Source organism: Benincasa hispida, unplaced genomic scaffold (assembly GCF_027475165.1).
Source record: "Benincasa hispida cultivar pf3 unplaced genomic scaffold, pf3_genome.v1.1 HicScf994, whole genome shotgun sequence".
In the NCBI taxonomy this organism is placed as follows: domain Eukaryota; kingdom Viridiplantae; phylum Streptophyta; class Magnoliopsida; order Cucurbitales; family Cucurbitaceae; genus Benincasa; species Benincasa hispida.
Window position 1 is genome coordinate 1 of NW_028327146.1, and position 12,966 is coordinate 12,966.

Consider the following 12,966-nt stretch of genomic DNA (forward strand, 5'->3'; position numbering starts at 1 on the left):
AAAAATACTGATAGATACTGATAAACTTCTATCACATCAATGATAAAAACGGATAGAAATCTATTATTAATAGAGGCTGATAGAAGTCTATCCATGATAGAAATTGATAGAAGTGTAAAATGATTAAGTTTAGCTATTTTGTTTAAATAGTTTCTCTTATTTTTCTAATTTTTGAAAATTCTCCTTTTTTTTTTTAATATCATACATCTAAATTATATTTAAATAATAAGGAAAAAAACAATTTTTGTAAATAAGAAATAGAAATGATTACCAAATTCATTCATTCCTATTTTTAGTTGTTAAAAAAAAAAAAAAATAGAAAACAAAGAAACAAGAAAGTCCCCAACTGCAGGTTCTGAAATATTTATTTGGGAAATGTAGATATCTGTCATCGGAGGGTTTGGAAGGGATGCTTCCATCTCAGTTGATGTCTAGACTGCCCTACCTTCAGTACCTGTCAGTTTTCTCTTTCAATCTTCAATGGATTTTTTATTTTGTCTGTCTCATCACCCTCCATTTTTACTTCTTTTCCTTTTTCTTCTAATTCAGTGATCTCTCTGATAACAATTTAAGCGGCGAAATCCCTCCGGAATGGGGCAACTCCACCAAGCTTGTCTCTCTGTAATCTCTCACTTTCTGCCATATAAATAGGAATCTACCCTGTGTAAATTCGTAATTTGGAGAAGAAATGACCAAAAGCCTCCGAGTAAAATAGAGGAATGTCATTAGATTAAATATTATCACCTTATTTTACCTTATATTGATTTTTTGTTTTATTCTAATATCGTAGCTACCTGAATGGAAATCAGTTGACAGGTCTCATTCCAAAACAGATTGGAAACATCACCACTCTTGAAATATTGTAAGTTTTCCGATATGGAGGTTGATTTTTCGTCTCTAGGTTTTGGGTCTAATTTTTATTTAATTTCTAGGTATCGAAATATTAAACATTTAGTTTTCAAGTTTTGAGTTTGGTTTCAATTTAGTTCTTAGATTTCAAAATGTTACCATTTTACGCTTGACATTTGAGTTTTGTTTTAATTTGGTCCATATGTTTCAAATTTTACTCTCTTAATAACTTCGATTATTCACTAAATACTAATTTTTTTATCTTTAGTGTTGATTTATGTTAATAAATTAGAAATGATTAAAATAATTAATTAATTAAGTTTCACTATTTTTTTATTAGTTTTAAAATCGAAATTAAAATTTAACTTCACAAATATTTTTAATTAATTAACATAAATTGACATCAATGATTGAAAGTGAGTATTTAATAAAAAAATTGAAATTAAAAATATAAAATCTTGAAGCTTAGAGACCAGATTGAAACAAAATACAAATCTCAAAGATAAAATTATAACATTTTGAAATTTAGAGACTAAATTGAAACAAAACTCAAAATTTAATGTCAAAATGTGTAACATTTTAAAACCTAGAAACTTAATAGAAAGTTCCCTTATTTTTTAATTTTGAATAAGGTTTTTGAAATAAATTAAATTAAGTTTGGTAAATATTTATTTATACGCGTAGATACTTGCAACAAAATAAGCTACAAGGAAGCTTACCTGCGACACTTGGAGATTTGGTGAACCTGACAACATTGTAAGACCATTTGATTTTATCTTTGTTTTAGTTTCTTTTCCTCTTAATTAATATTGTGTTATCTATTTTGATTAAACCCATTTAGTAAACTCCATTTTTTTCATTTCACCTTCATCTCTCTTTTTCTTCTCCATTTTTTTTTTTACTATTTTGTTGTTTCGAGTTTTCGAACTTATTTTCAATTTTAACAATTTTTTTTTTTAAATTTTCAATTAAACTTTTAATCTTAATGTTGATAGTACAAGCTCTATGCCAATTGAACTATACTTTTATTGGTATAGTAGCTTTTTTCCTTACACTTTCTTGATGTGAACAACATTTTATCTAACATTTTGGATTTTTTTTCTTGCATTTTCTCATTACAAGAAAATTACAACACTTTATTTTCAATAAGTTGGAATTTTTTTCTCACATCTAATTCTTGTGCAAAAAAATTCTATCCTCAATTGTTTACGTGATTGAATTTTCTCCATTATTTGATTAACCTATCCATTCCACTAAGATCAAAAAAATATAAATTCAAATTCGTCTCTGTATCCTTTTTCACTTTTTCTCGTGCACAAAAAATTTTAGTAAGAAAGTGCAAAAAAAAAATAAAAATAAAATAATAATAATAATAATAATAATTTACACAAATTAAAAAATTTGTGGAATTTTTCGCACAGCTTCTCGCTACGAGAAAATGCAAGAAAACTTACACAAATTCAAAATTATCGCATTTGGTTTCTAAATAAAATTAGGCGAGTTTTTACAATGGCTAAAAAATTGATTTTTCTTAAGCTTGTAAAACATTTCCCACCTTCTCTTTGGGAGAAGATTGTGAGAATATTTATATCAACAATTTTTTAAGCTTTTGAAAAAAAATTTGCACCTTCTCTTTGCAGGATTTTTTTTCCAACTAATTTTTTAAGCTTTCGATTTATTTATTTTTGCACCTTCTAGTTGTGCGAAAATATCTATCAACCAATTTTTTAAGTTTTCGGATTTTTTTTCTTCACATATCTTCTCGTTGCAAGAAATAGTTTCACTTTAATTTTCAATGTTTGCTAGCATATGGAAGAAAAAATGGATCATTCAAGCCCTATTTAGTAACCATTTCATTTTTTTTGTTTTAAAAAGTTATATTTTAGATTTTTGACGAGCTATTTTAGGTTTTCTGTTTTGAAAAAAATAAAAACCATACATGTATTGATTACCATTTTGGTTTTTTATTTTAAAAAAAAAAACAAAAAACATGCTTGGTAATTATTTTTTGTTGTCTGTTTGTTAAAATTGAAATAAAAATATGTTAATCATTTTTTAAAAAAATAATAAATTAAGTTTGATGACTTATTTAGTTTTCTTTTATTTTATTTTTTATAAAAATAGAATTAAACTATTTTTACAATAATTTTTCATCTGAAATACATACTTATAAAATTATATCTTTATTTTTAATTTATGTGTTTTTTTAGATCCATATAAATAAAAACATTATCAATATTTTATACGCATAGATTCATCACAAATAAAATGAAGAAAATTAATAAACATAAACATATAGTCAAAATGTTAGAAAATAGGTTCATTTGGAATGCAATAATGAAAATAATTAATCTAAACCTAATGAATTTAGGTTGTATACTTAAGACAATTTTGTTTACTCTATGGTACTCACAACATGTAATGAATAATTATTTCTTAAGGATAAGACAAATTACTAACATGTGAATGAACACTTTAATTACATGATTCGACAAACTTATAATTTGTAAATAATTTTTATATAAAAGAGATGAGAATTGGAGTAATAATCCTTATGTTTGTATGTATTTTTAGACTGATAAGAAAATCACATATTTAAAAACAATTAGCATTTTTTTAAGAAAATATACACTCTTCCTTAAGATCGTGTCTACAAAAAACACACAGAGTTTTGGTTTTCTAAATTTTAAAATAATAATAATAATAATAATAGTAGTAATAATAATATTTGTTAGAAAAAAAACGTAGAGGACAAATATGAAAAATGAGATATATATTCTATTCAACTAATCATGCCTTTATATAGGTTTACAAACATAACCATAGGAATGTCAATGGTTTAAAGCTATAAATGTTATCAAATGCTCATAATTCACATAACTCCTATAACTCAAAAATCACTATTGCTTACAAAAAAACTAAAAGTACAAAACCCAAAAATCACACTAAATGTCACAAATAAAGTTTAATAATAACAAACATTTCAACAATATTAGTGACCGTAATAGTAACAACAATTAAATTTTTTTATATTTTTCAACCAAACTTTGAATTTTGAAATAGTTTTGAAAAAATATTTAAATTATTCTTGTTAAAAAAAATAAAATGAAAATTGATATGGAATTGACATGTATAACAAGAAAATGTTTTGAAAATTATTTTCCATTTAGTTTCATATAATAGCATTTTCTAAGATTTGAAGCCAAAATCTCAGGAGACAAAAACAATTGTTACTTATTATATATTTTAATAACCACTATACCACAAAGAAAATCTGAACAAATGTCCAAACTTATTGTTAACCCTAGTAAAAAATAAAGTATAAAAAACAAATTTTATATATATATATATATATATATAGATTCGGAGGATGTGAAAAGTGTCATTGAATGAAATTAGTTACCAAACAAACTTGTTTTTTTAAAAAAAATAAAAAATAAAAACAAAAAATAAAAAACAAATTGGTTACCAAACATATATCTTGAATTTTGTTAGTTTTTTAGGTATATTTCTTATATATTTTTGTCCAAGAAAAAAAATACAATATTCAATTTTCAATGTGCTGTAATATTTAATTATACTCATGAATTAATTTGGAAAATGTTATTTTGCATGCATAGGAACTTAGAAGTCAATCATCTATCAGGAAGTTTACCTACAACACTTGAAAATTTGGTGAAGCTGGAAACATTGTAAGGCCATTTAATTTTATCTTCTTAATTTAATTAATCTGGAATCTTCTTGGTTTTTCCTTTTTCTCTGTTCCAATTGCAAACATATTATTATTATTATTAAGATATCTTGGCTCGAATAACTTTACTGGAAAGCTGCCGGCATCTCTAGGAAAGCTAACCTCATTGACCTCAATGTGAGCAAATTTAAAACGTTTTTAATTAGTGTCCATATTAGTTCCAATACTTATCTGTATTGACATTTTTCTCTCTTTTTTGTTTGTATTGCAACATTAATGCAGTAAAATCAGTGACAATAACTTTGAAGGAGAAATACCAACTTTCATTGAGAATTGGACAAATGTTGTGAGCATGTGAGAGATTCTATACTTTCTCACTTATTTAAATTTCACCATTATTATGCATAACCGAAGTATTTTTTTTTTTTATTGCAACAGAGAGGCTCTAGCAAGTGGATTGAGTGGTCCTATTCCTTCTCAAATTGCTCGTTTGACCAAATTAACCGACCTGTTCGTAAGCACTTTTGATTTCGTGGTTCTTTTATTTCATAAAGAAAAAAGAAACATAGGGGATGAAAGAAAGTTGAGTTTTGTTTTTTCCTTTTCATACACATGCAGAAGAATCAGTGACTTGAAGGGGAGTTCAAATTTTCCACCTCTTCAGTATTTGAACGAAATCGAATATCTGTAAGTGTCTCTATATCTCTTAATAACATGTTATTAATATAGCACCTGAACCAATTAATTTTGTTTTTGGTTGATTGCAGAATATTAAGAAGTTGCAATATCACTGGGTTGTTTCCCGACTCCTTAATTGGTTCATTCATGTACAGCAACAACCTCATTTATATGTCCACGTTCCCCCGCTTGAAAACTTTGTTAGTATCACTTCAGTAATTGGCCTATAATTTAACTATATGAATACTTTTTCGATCATGCATGCATACTATATTAATTAAGTACAAGTTTTTTTTTCCCATCAATACGTGATAGAAACTAAAAAAGAGGTAATCTATCACACAATCGTTCTTGTTATGCACAATGTTACAACAATACAAACAACTTAGAAAAAATACAAAACCTAAAACAATAACTGAACACAGAGGTAAGCTTAGTGTAGCTCAGAGGAGCCTAGGAGAGAGTTCAAGAGAATCCATGAGAGAGCCTAAGAGAGCTTAGAGAGAGCTCAATGGGACTTGTGAGGTAAGCTTAAAGGAACCTAAGAGAGCTCAGAGGAGTCTAAGCCTAGAAGCGAGCTTAGAATAGTATGAGTCGAACTTAAAAGGAACCTAAGAGAGTTCAAAGGAGCCTAAGCCTATAAGAGAGTTTAAGAAAGTATGGGTTGAATTTAGAGGTGCCTAAGAGAGCTCAAAGAAGCCTAAACCTATAAGAGAGCTTAGGAGAGTATGAGATTGAGCTTAGAGAAGTCTAACCCTAGAGGAAGGCTTAGGAGAGTTGAGCTCAAGCTTAGAAGAGCTCACAGAAGCCTAAGTCTAAAAGAAAGCTTAGGAGAGTCGAGCTTGGTTGAGCGATTGTGGCTAAAGTCGCGCATATTCATAACGGGCAAGTCTTTAATAAGATGTTGAGAATTTAACTGATGCATTAGTTACAATAATCGCTCAAATATTTAACTCGACGGTTTCAAGCATTAAAAAGGAGCATTATGACCCTCAACATCGGTTACATTTTACTTCCATATAAAAATGATCAAGACCATTAATTGAAGGTATGTAAAATATCCCTGCTATTTTTCTATTTGTCTAATTATTTAGAAACATAAAACGGCTTGAACGTCAGAGTATGTGTGATTAGACACCACACCGATGTTTATTTACTTTTTTCTTGCAGGCATTCGGACGAATCTCTCCGAAAAAAAAAAAAAAAAAGTTCACGGTTAATGATTTTTTGGCATCGATATTTCGGAGAAATATTTAGTTTTCTCTTATTTTTCGAAAGAGGACCTAATGATGGGTAAATATAATACAAGAGATATTCTAACAAATGGAACGAAACATTTAATAAAAAAAATTAAAATAACTAAGGCAACCATCCTATACAAAAATCTACAACAAGCATTACAAGAAACATCCTCCTGTCAACGGCTATTACAAATACAACCTGAGAGACAAAAGGTACAAAACCCTTAAACAAAAATGGTCAACACAGAAACTCTAACAGAAGTGGTTGATAAACTGTTGTGTTGCCTAGAATCTCTTATATTTTCATTTTGAAATTTGTAGTAATTATCAAATTCTCATAGTAGCAAACACACTTTGTTGGTTGCATGCTACCATTCATTAAGTTAAATTACATTACCTTACCATTTGATTCAAATATTTTGCAGAGACCTCAGCTTTAACCAAATAAGTGGCCACATTCCTTCCAACTTTATGTATCTTAGAAGAGTAGAGAACATGTAAGAAACTTTAATTATAATCTTGTGGGAAGCTAAACAACTCAATTTGACAATCTCTACCAATGATTAATGAAATTCATATTATTAATTATCTTGTAGTCCTACGGGAAACTTATGTCCAATAATATAAATTAATGGGGTAACAGTATAGATTACTGATTACAGATTAATATGAAATATTAAAAGTGATTCACTTCAATGTTCTTTATATATATATTGTAAATATCTTTTATTTTTTATTATTAACAAGTAGAGTTGTTATTTGTTAATCAAAGCTGGCTTCTTGTTTATTTTTATACATACATACATACATACATTTATAATTAATTTCATATGTTGTTCTAATTGTCTAGTGAAGGGAAAATTCTCCATACCAATATTTTTACAACTTAATTTGGTTTAACAATAATAGTTGAAATTATAGAAACACATGGCTTGATGGAAAAATGTTGGAATGCTATGCAATAAATTGAATTCTAACACTGCTTACTGGGAATAAAAGGCCTTTTGTCTTCTATATTCTTTTTAATTATTTAAAGCACAATTTCTTTTTAAATTTTAAAGGATTAATTGTGTCAGTCAAAATCTCCCTCTAGAGTGCAGCCCCAACTCAGTATTAATGAAATAGTTTATGTTGAGAAGTAGTATCATAATATAGAACACTCCCTAATGTGCAGGAATGTCGACAATCATATTGACTTGTGCTAATATTTACATGTTTAGATTTTTAACTGGAAACTTACTAAATGGTCCAGTGCCTAATTGGATGCTAGAGGAAGGAAACAACATGTAAGTTTCTTTTTAGAAAATTTACCCTAGGATTAGTTTCTTCCATATGTTATATTGTTCTTGAATTTAATTATCATATACGTCTTTCAACAGTGATCTCTCTTACAATAATTTTGATCATCCACTATCTTATAGCTGTCAATCAGGAAATACGTAAGAGTGCCATTATTTTTTTTATTTTTTTATTTTTTTTAACCATATTGTCATTTATATTGATATACTTTTTAAGAATATGATCGTTTCTCATGCAGGAACTTGTTTGCAAGCTCGAGAACAAAAAATAATTCGTAAGTCTTAGATATTTCTTGGGTGTAAACATGTAATTGATTTGATGCTATTTCACTTAAATAAATAGACACTGCATTAACTAACCGACATCTTGTTGTATTATCAGTAAACTTGTTTCTTGTCTCGACAACAAATCTTGTTCTGACAGTAAGTCAAAATTCTATTTGCGCAATTTCTTTGTTCTTTTAAAATTTCATAAGTGGCAAAAAAAAAAAACAAATCAAGAGATCATGTCACAAAAGGAGCAATTGTATTGTTATTTTGTAAAATTAATAAATATGTTGATACTGTTTGCAGATTTGTATGGTCTCCATATAAATTGCGGTGGAAAAGAATTAATCATTAATGCTACTAAGTTTGAAGGAGATGAAGATTCAGGCAAGGCAGCAGTGTTTGTCTCAAGTAAAACAAATTGGGGATTCAGTAATACTGGTCTATTTTCGGATGATACTAGGTGTCCAGCTGACTATACTCATAGGAATAATCGTACCAATGGTCTATATGAGACTGCTCGAGTTTCCCCAGTATCTCTTACATATTATGCGTATTGTCTTGTAAATGGAAACTACAACATAAGCCTCCATTTTGCAGAAATTGTAAATACAAATGATACAATTGTTGGCCGTTCTGGAAGACGCATTTTTAATGTTTACGTTCAGGTAAACTATGACCTTTTGTTATCCACTTGGTAGACATATCTTCTCTCAAAATGTATTTACTTCTTCAATATTCAAGCATAAAAATTTTGTCATTACTAGCTCAAAAGTCCCTTAATTCATATCTAACATTGCAGGGGAAGCTAGTGCTGGAGGATTTTAATATCGTAAATGCTGCAGGAGGTGTGCTCAAACCTATCATAAAACCATTCCAAGTTGCTATTACTAATAATACTATAGAGATTCGATTCTACTGGGCTGGAAAGGGGACATATTCCCTTGAGAGTGGAGCCTATGGCCCTCTGATATCAGCCATTTCGATCGAGTACGGTAGGTTGATTCTTATCATAGTCATTCCAACCTTAAGACGTTTTAAGAGATAATATCATATATTTTGTATTTCTAGTCTCATGCTTCATATGACTGGATGCTAGTTCATCTCTTGTTCATCATTTTATTTTACTATAAATTTATGTAATTATTATCTGTCTTCAATTGAAGCCGACTTTGTGCCTCCATCAAAAGCTCGAAAACTCTTACCAGTAGGTGCAATACTTGGAATTGTGGCTGCAGTTGCCTTTAATATTGTTTCAATCCTTGGAATTCTATGGTGGCAAGGTTGCCTTGGACGGAGAAGCAGACTTAGTCAAGGTAATTTAATGGATGTAAATTTCATTGGTTAACTTGTGGGCATTGTGTTATAAACTTTTTATTCTTTCATTTACACACGCTTCTTATGCAGATCTCGAAGGTCTAGATTTACAAACTGGTTCATTCACGTTAAGACAAATCAAAGCTGCCACAAATAATTTTGACGTTTCTAATAAGATTGGAGAAGGTGGTTTTGGTCCTGTTTATAAGGTGTTTTCACAATTCAACACAATATCAATCTCTTCCTTGTGATATTTGTATGGTTCTGATGTGAAGTTCTTCTGTGAGAATGTAGGGTTTTCTCTTGGATGGCACTATAATTGCAGTGAAACAACTTTCGTCCAAGTCAAAGCAAGGAACCCACGAGTTTGTGAATGAGATAGGCTTGATATCTGCTTTGAATCACCCACATCTAGTTAAGCTTTATGGATGTTGTACTGAAGAAAAACAACTTTTGCTAGTATATGAATACATGGAAAATAATAGTCTTGCTCAGGCTATGTTTGGTAAGTTTTTTATTATGTGCTTAAAAATTATGAACGAATTTTGTGAGTATTGACCAAATTAATTAACGTTTTATGAATTGAAGGACCGAAAGAAAGTCGATTGATATTAGACTGGCCAATAAGGCAGAAAATTTGTATTGGTGTAGCCAAAGGCTTGGCTTATCTTCATGAGGAATCAAGATTGAAGATTGTTCACAGAGATATCAAAGCGACTAATGTATTGTTAGATAAAAATCTCAACCCCAAGATTTCAGATTTTGGTCTTGCCAAGCTTGACGAAGAAGGAAATACCCACATAAGCACACGAATTGCTGGAACTTTGTGAGTAATTTTGAATAAACTGTTATTTTTTGCCAAAATTGATCCAGCTAGCTTTTGAATCTTTGAATTCTTCTATAAATACAATCTCAAATTAGTTATGTCTAATATCTCGATTTTGCAGTGGTTATATTGCGCCAGAGTACGCAATGCGAGGTTACTTAACTGATAAAGCAGACGTTTACAGTTTTGGCATTGTGGCCTTGGAAATAGTTAGTGGAAGGAGCAATACTACTTATCGATCAAAGGACGACTGCTTTTATCTGCTTGATTGGGTAACTTAACTTTCATTCTTAGGGGCATTTAGTTTTTTTTTTTAATTACATTTTATCCGGTTATGTCGATTTTCCATCCTACCGGTGTTCTTGTTACTACTTTGGTTAATAAATAACCATTTATGCAAATTACTATGGTTTCAGGCACTTGAATTAAAAGAAAAAGAGAGTTTAATGGAGCTAGTTGATCCAAGGTTAGGGTCCGATTTCAACCAGAGAGAGGCAATGATCATGATAAATATTGCTCTGCATTGCACCAATGTTATTCCAACAGAAAGGCCTAGCATGTCTTTAGTGGTGGGAATGTTGGAAGGCAAGGTTGCTGTGGAGGAGTTGGCTTCACATCCAAAGGAGTCAAGATCAAAGATGAGTGCAATGTGGACCATTTTGGAACAGAGTTTGAAACGAATTGACAATCAGAACCAAGAAGAGATTATCTCTATGGACATCTCAAATGCCAATTATTCTTCAACATCAACGAGCAAAAATGTATTATGAGTTTGATTTTGTGACTCTTGAAACTACTTCTACAACTGCTTGTAAAGCCTTAAATGATATGTTGTGATCATCTCTAGAGTTTGATTTTCTATTATATGCACAATTTACATATCTTCCTTCCAAATATAATGTAAACTATTTATTTCTATTGAGATGACTCTTTTCTTATTAATTACACCAAATTCGACAATCAAAATTTCATTAAGTTTTGTGTGCTAACAGATTTAGATCTTGGATTTTCTTTATTTTCACCGATATCCATTGGCAAAGTAGAGAATCTGAAGAGTGAGAATGATATATATTTTGAAGACTTTAATATAATACCAATAATATATATTTCATTTTAAATAAGATCGTTATATACCATCAAACAACAATTAAGATAAACAGCTACAAATTAAGTCCTTGGACCACATGCATTTAAAAGTTAAGGGATCAAATCATCCGCTTACCATATAAAATATTAGACAATATCATAATTATTATATGGGTATTAAAAGTTCTGGTTCGAATCATAAACAAAATTTATTATGTACAAGGTCTCGTAGTCGTAAAACTACTAATTGTAAATTTATTTATTATATACACATAAATATATATTAATTCTCGAACGTATATTGTATTTGTGGCAATAAATTAATCAATTGAAATAGAGAATATAAACAAACTGAAGATACGTATTAGATTGGAAGCAGATTGCATATCAAACTTAACTATTGTAGATAGGCAACTAGGGGCTATATATCATTTTGATACAGCTTAATTTCCCTTTTCAAAAACTCCGAGGGATGGGTTTTGCACATCTTGGCCCTTGTGTTGGGTTGGGTGGTTTTAAATATCAAATCCAAAATTATGTTTGGTTTAACTATTATCAATATCTTGAGGTTGTAATCACAACTTCATGGATTACAATTGTATGGATTATCAGTGACCTCTGATTCAGAACTAGGTGGAAGCCAATTGGAGGAAATCGAATTCCATAGCTCAGCTTCTCTATTTAAACAGAGGTCATCTGGGGAAGAAATTCCAATTAGAATCATCGTCAGAAAGATTAGAATTAGATGAAATAGCATAAAGGCGAGGATCCTGCGTGCAGAGAGTACCATTGGCGTTCCAATGTGATGCAAAAACAGTGTATTCGATGACCCATTTGATGTTGCCCAGCATAGCCGCTTGGAATTTAGAAAGGACCTTTTGCACTGACGAATTTGCATCAGCAAACTGCTTATCTATAGAAGAATAAATTCCTGAATTTATGTCCTAAATCTCGTAGCCGAAACAAATTATTCATAAATAAATAAAGTGTTTATGTTACAATTTCCCCACTTGTAGTTACTAAAGAGTGCACGTGTTTAACAAAGGCAGCCACTTGTCAGGCAAGAGTAGGAAATTGCATGCATTAGGAGAAGAAAACAACCTCTTTAACAATTCTGAAACTAGAAAGAGAGAAAGGGAAAGAAAGACGGGAGAAGATGATGAAGAACCAAGTAGCAACCCACTGTTAGTGGTTCGGCAAAAATTTGTCTACATCCACCGAAGAAATCGTGATTCAAATATCTCAGTTAATTTAATTTATAACTAACTTTATCTTGTAACGGTCTGTTGGTATGTGTTATAAATACTATTGATCATAAAATAAATAAAAGTTTTACATGATTTCTATTTTTTTTGTAAACAAGATAAGTTGTACGCAATCTTTAAGTGAAAAGAACGTGAATCTTTTCGTGGACGTAGGCATATTGGTTGAACAATGTAATCATATGTGTTTCCTCTTCTTCTCTTTATCTTCTTCTTTCATTCGACATCAATCTTTCTGCAAATCACGAAAACACAATCTTGTTATCGAATTGTATCAAATTCCAGAGTATCAAGTTGAATCGCGTATCAAATTTCTTCTATCGAGTAGCATCGAGTCAGAGGTTTTCTTCTTCGAGTTACTTCGGGTAAAGATTAAGACTCATCGAGTAGAGTCGAGTATCGATCAAAAAGAAATGTTCACAGTGTGGGTAGGTAAGTCCTGTTAAGAAAG

General features: G+C 29.9%; 1 protein-coding gene across 1 annotated transcript; it reads left to right on the plus strand.

Moving 5' to 3' along the window:
- Positions 1-327: 327 nt before the first annotated feature.
- LOC150029713 (putative leucine-rich repeat receptor-like serine/threonine-protein kinase At3g14840) lies at positions 328-11,142 on the plus strand. The gene is made up of 23 exons (XM_090310431.1): positions 328-456; positions 550-621; positions 791-862; positions 1,534-1,605; positions 4,470-4,541; positions 4,646-4,717; positions 4,823-4,894; positions 4,979-5,050; positions 5,159-5,227; positions 5,308-5,418; positions 6,885-6,956; positions 7,680-7,745; positions 7,839-7,898; positions 7,997-8,032; positions 8,140-8,180; positions 8,331-8,692; positions 8,827-9,019; positions 9,191-9,340; positions 9,432-9,550; positions 9,636-9,846; positions 9,930-10,167; positions 10,289-10,439; positions 10,584-11,142. The coding sequence occupies exons 1-23, from the start codon at positions 410-412 to the stop codon at positions 10,935-10,937; spliced, it is 2,784 nt and encodes a 927-aa protein (XP_090166557.1). The 5' UTR covers positions 328-409; the 3' UTR covers positions 10,938-11,142.
- Positions 11,143-12,966: the final 1,824 nt, after the last annotated feature.

Excerpts from the sequence above, each read along its gene's own strand:
- LOC150029713 (XM_090310431.1), top strand. The coding sequence starts at position 410 with ATGCTTCCATCTCAGTTGATGTCTAGACTGCCCTACCTTCAGTACCT. Across the intron at positions 863-1,533 it reads ATCACCACTCTTGAAATATT|ATACTTGCAACAAAATAAGC; the intron begins GTAAGTTTTCCG and ends TTATACGCGTAG. Across the intron at positions 9,020-9,190 it reads AGCCATTTCGATCGAGTACG|CCGACTTTGTGCCTCCATCA; the intron begins GTAGGTTGATTC and ends CTTCAATTGAAG.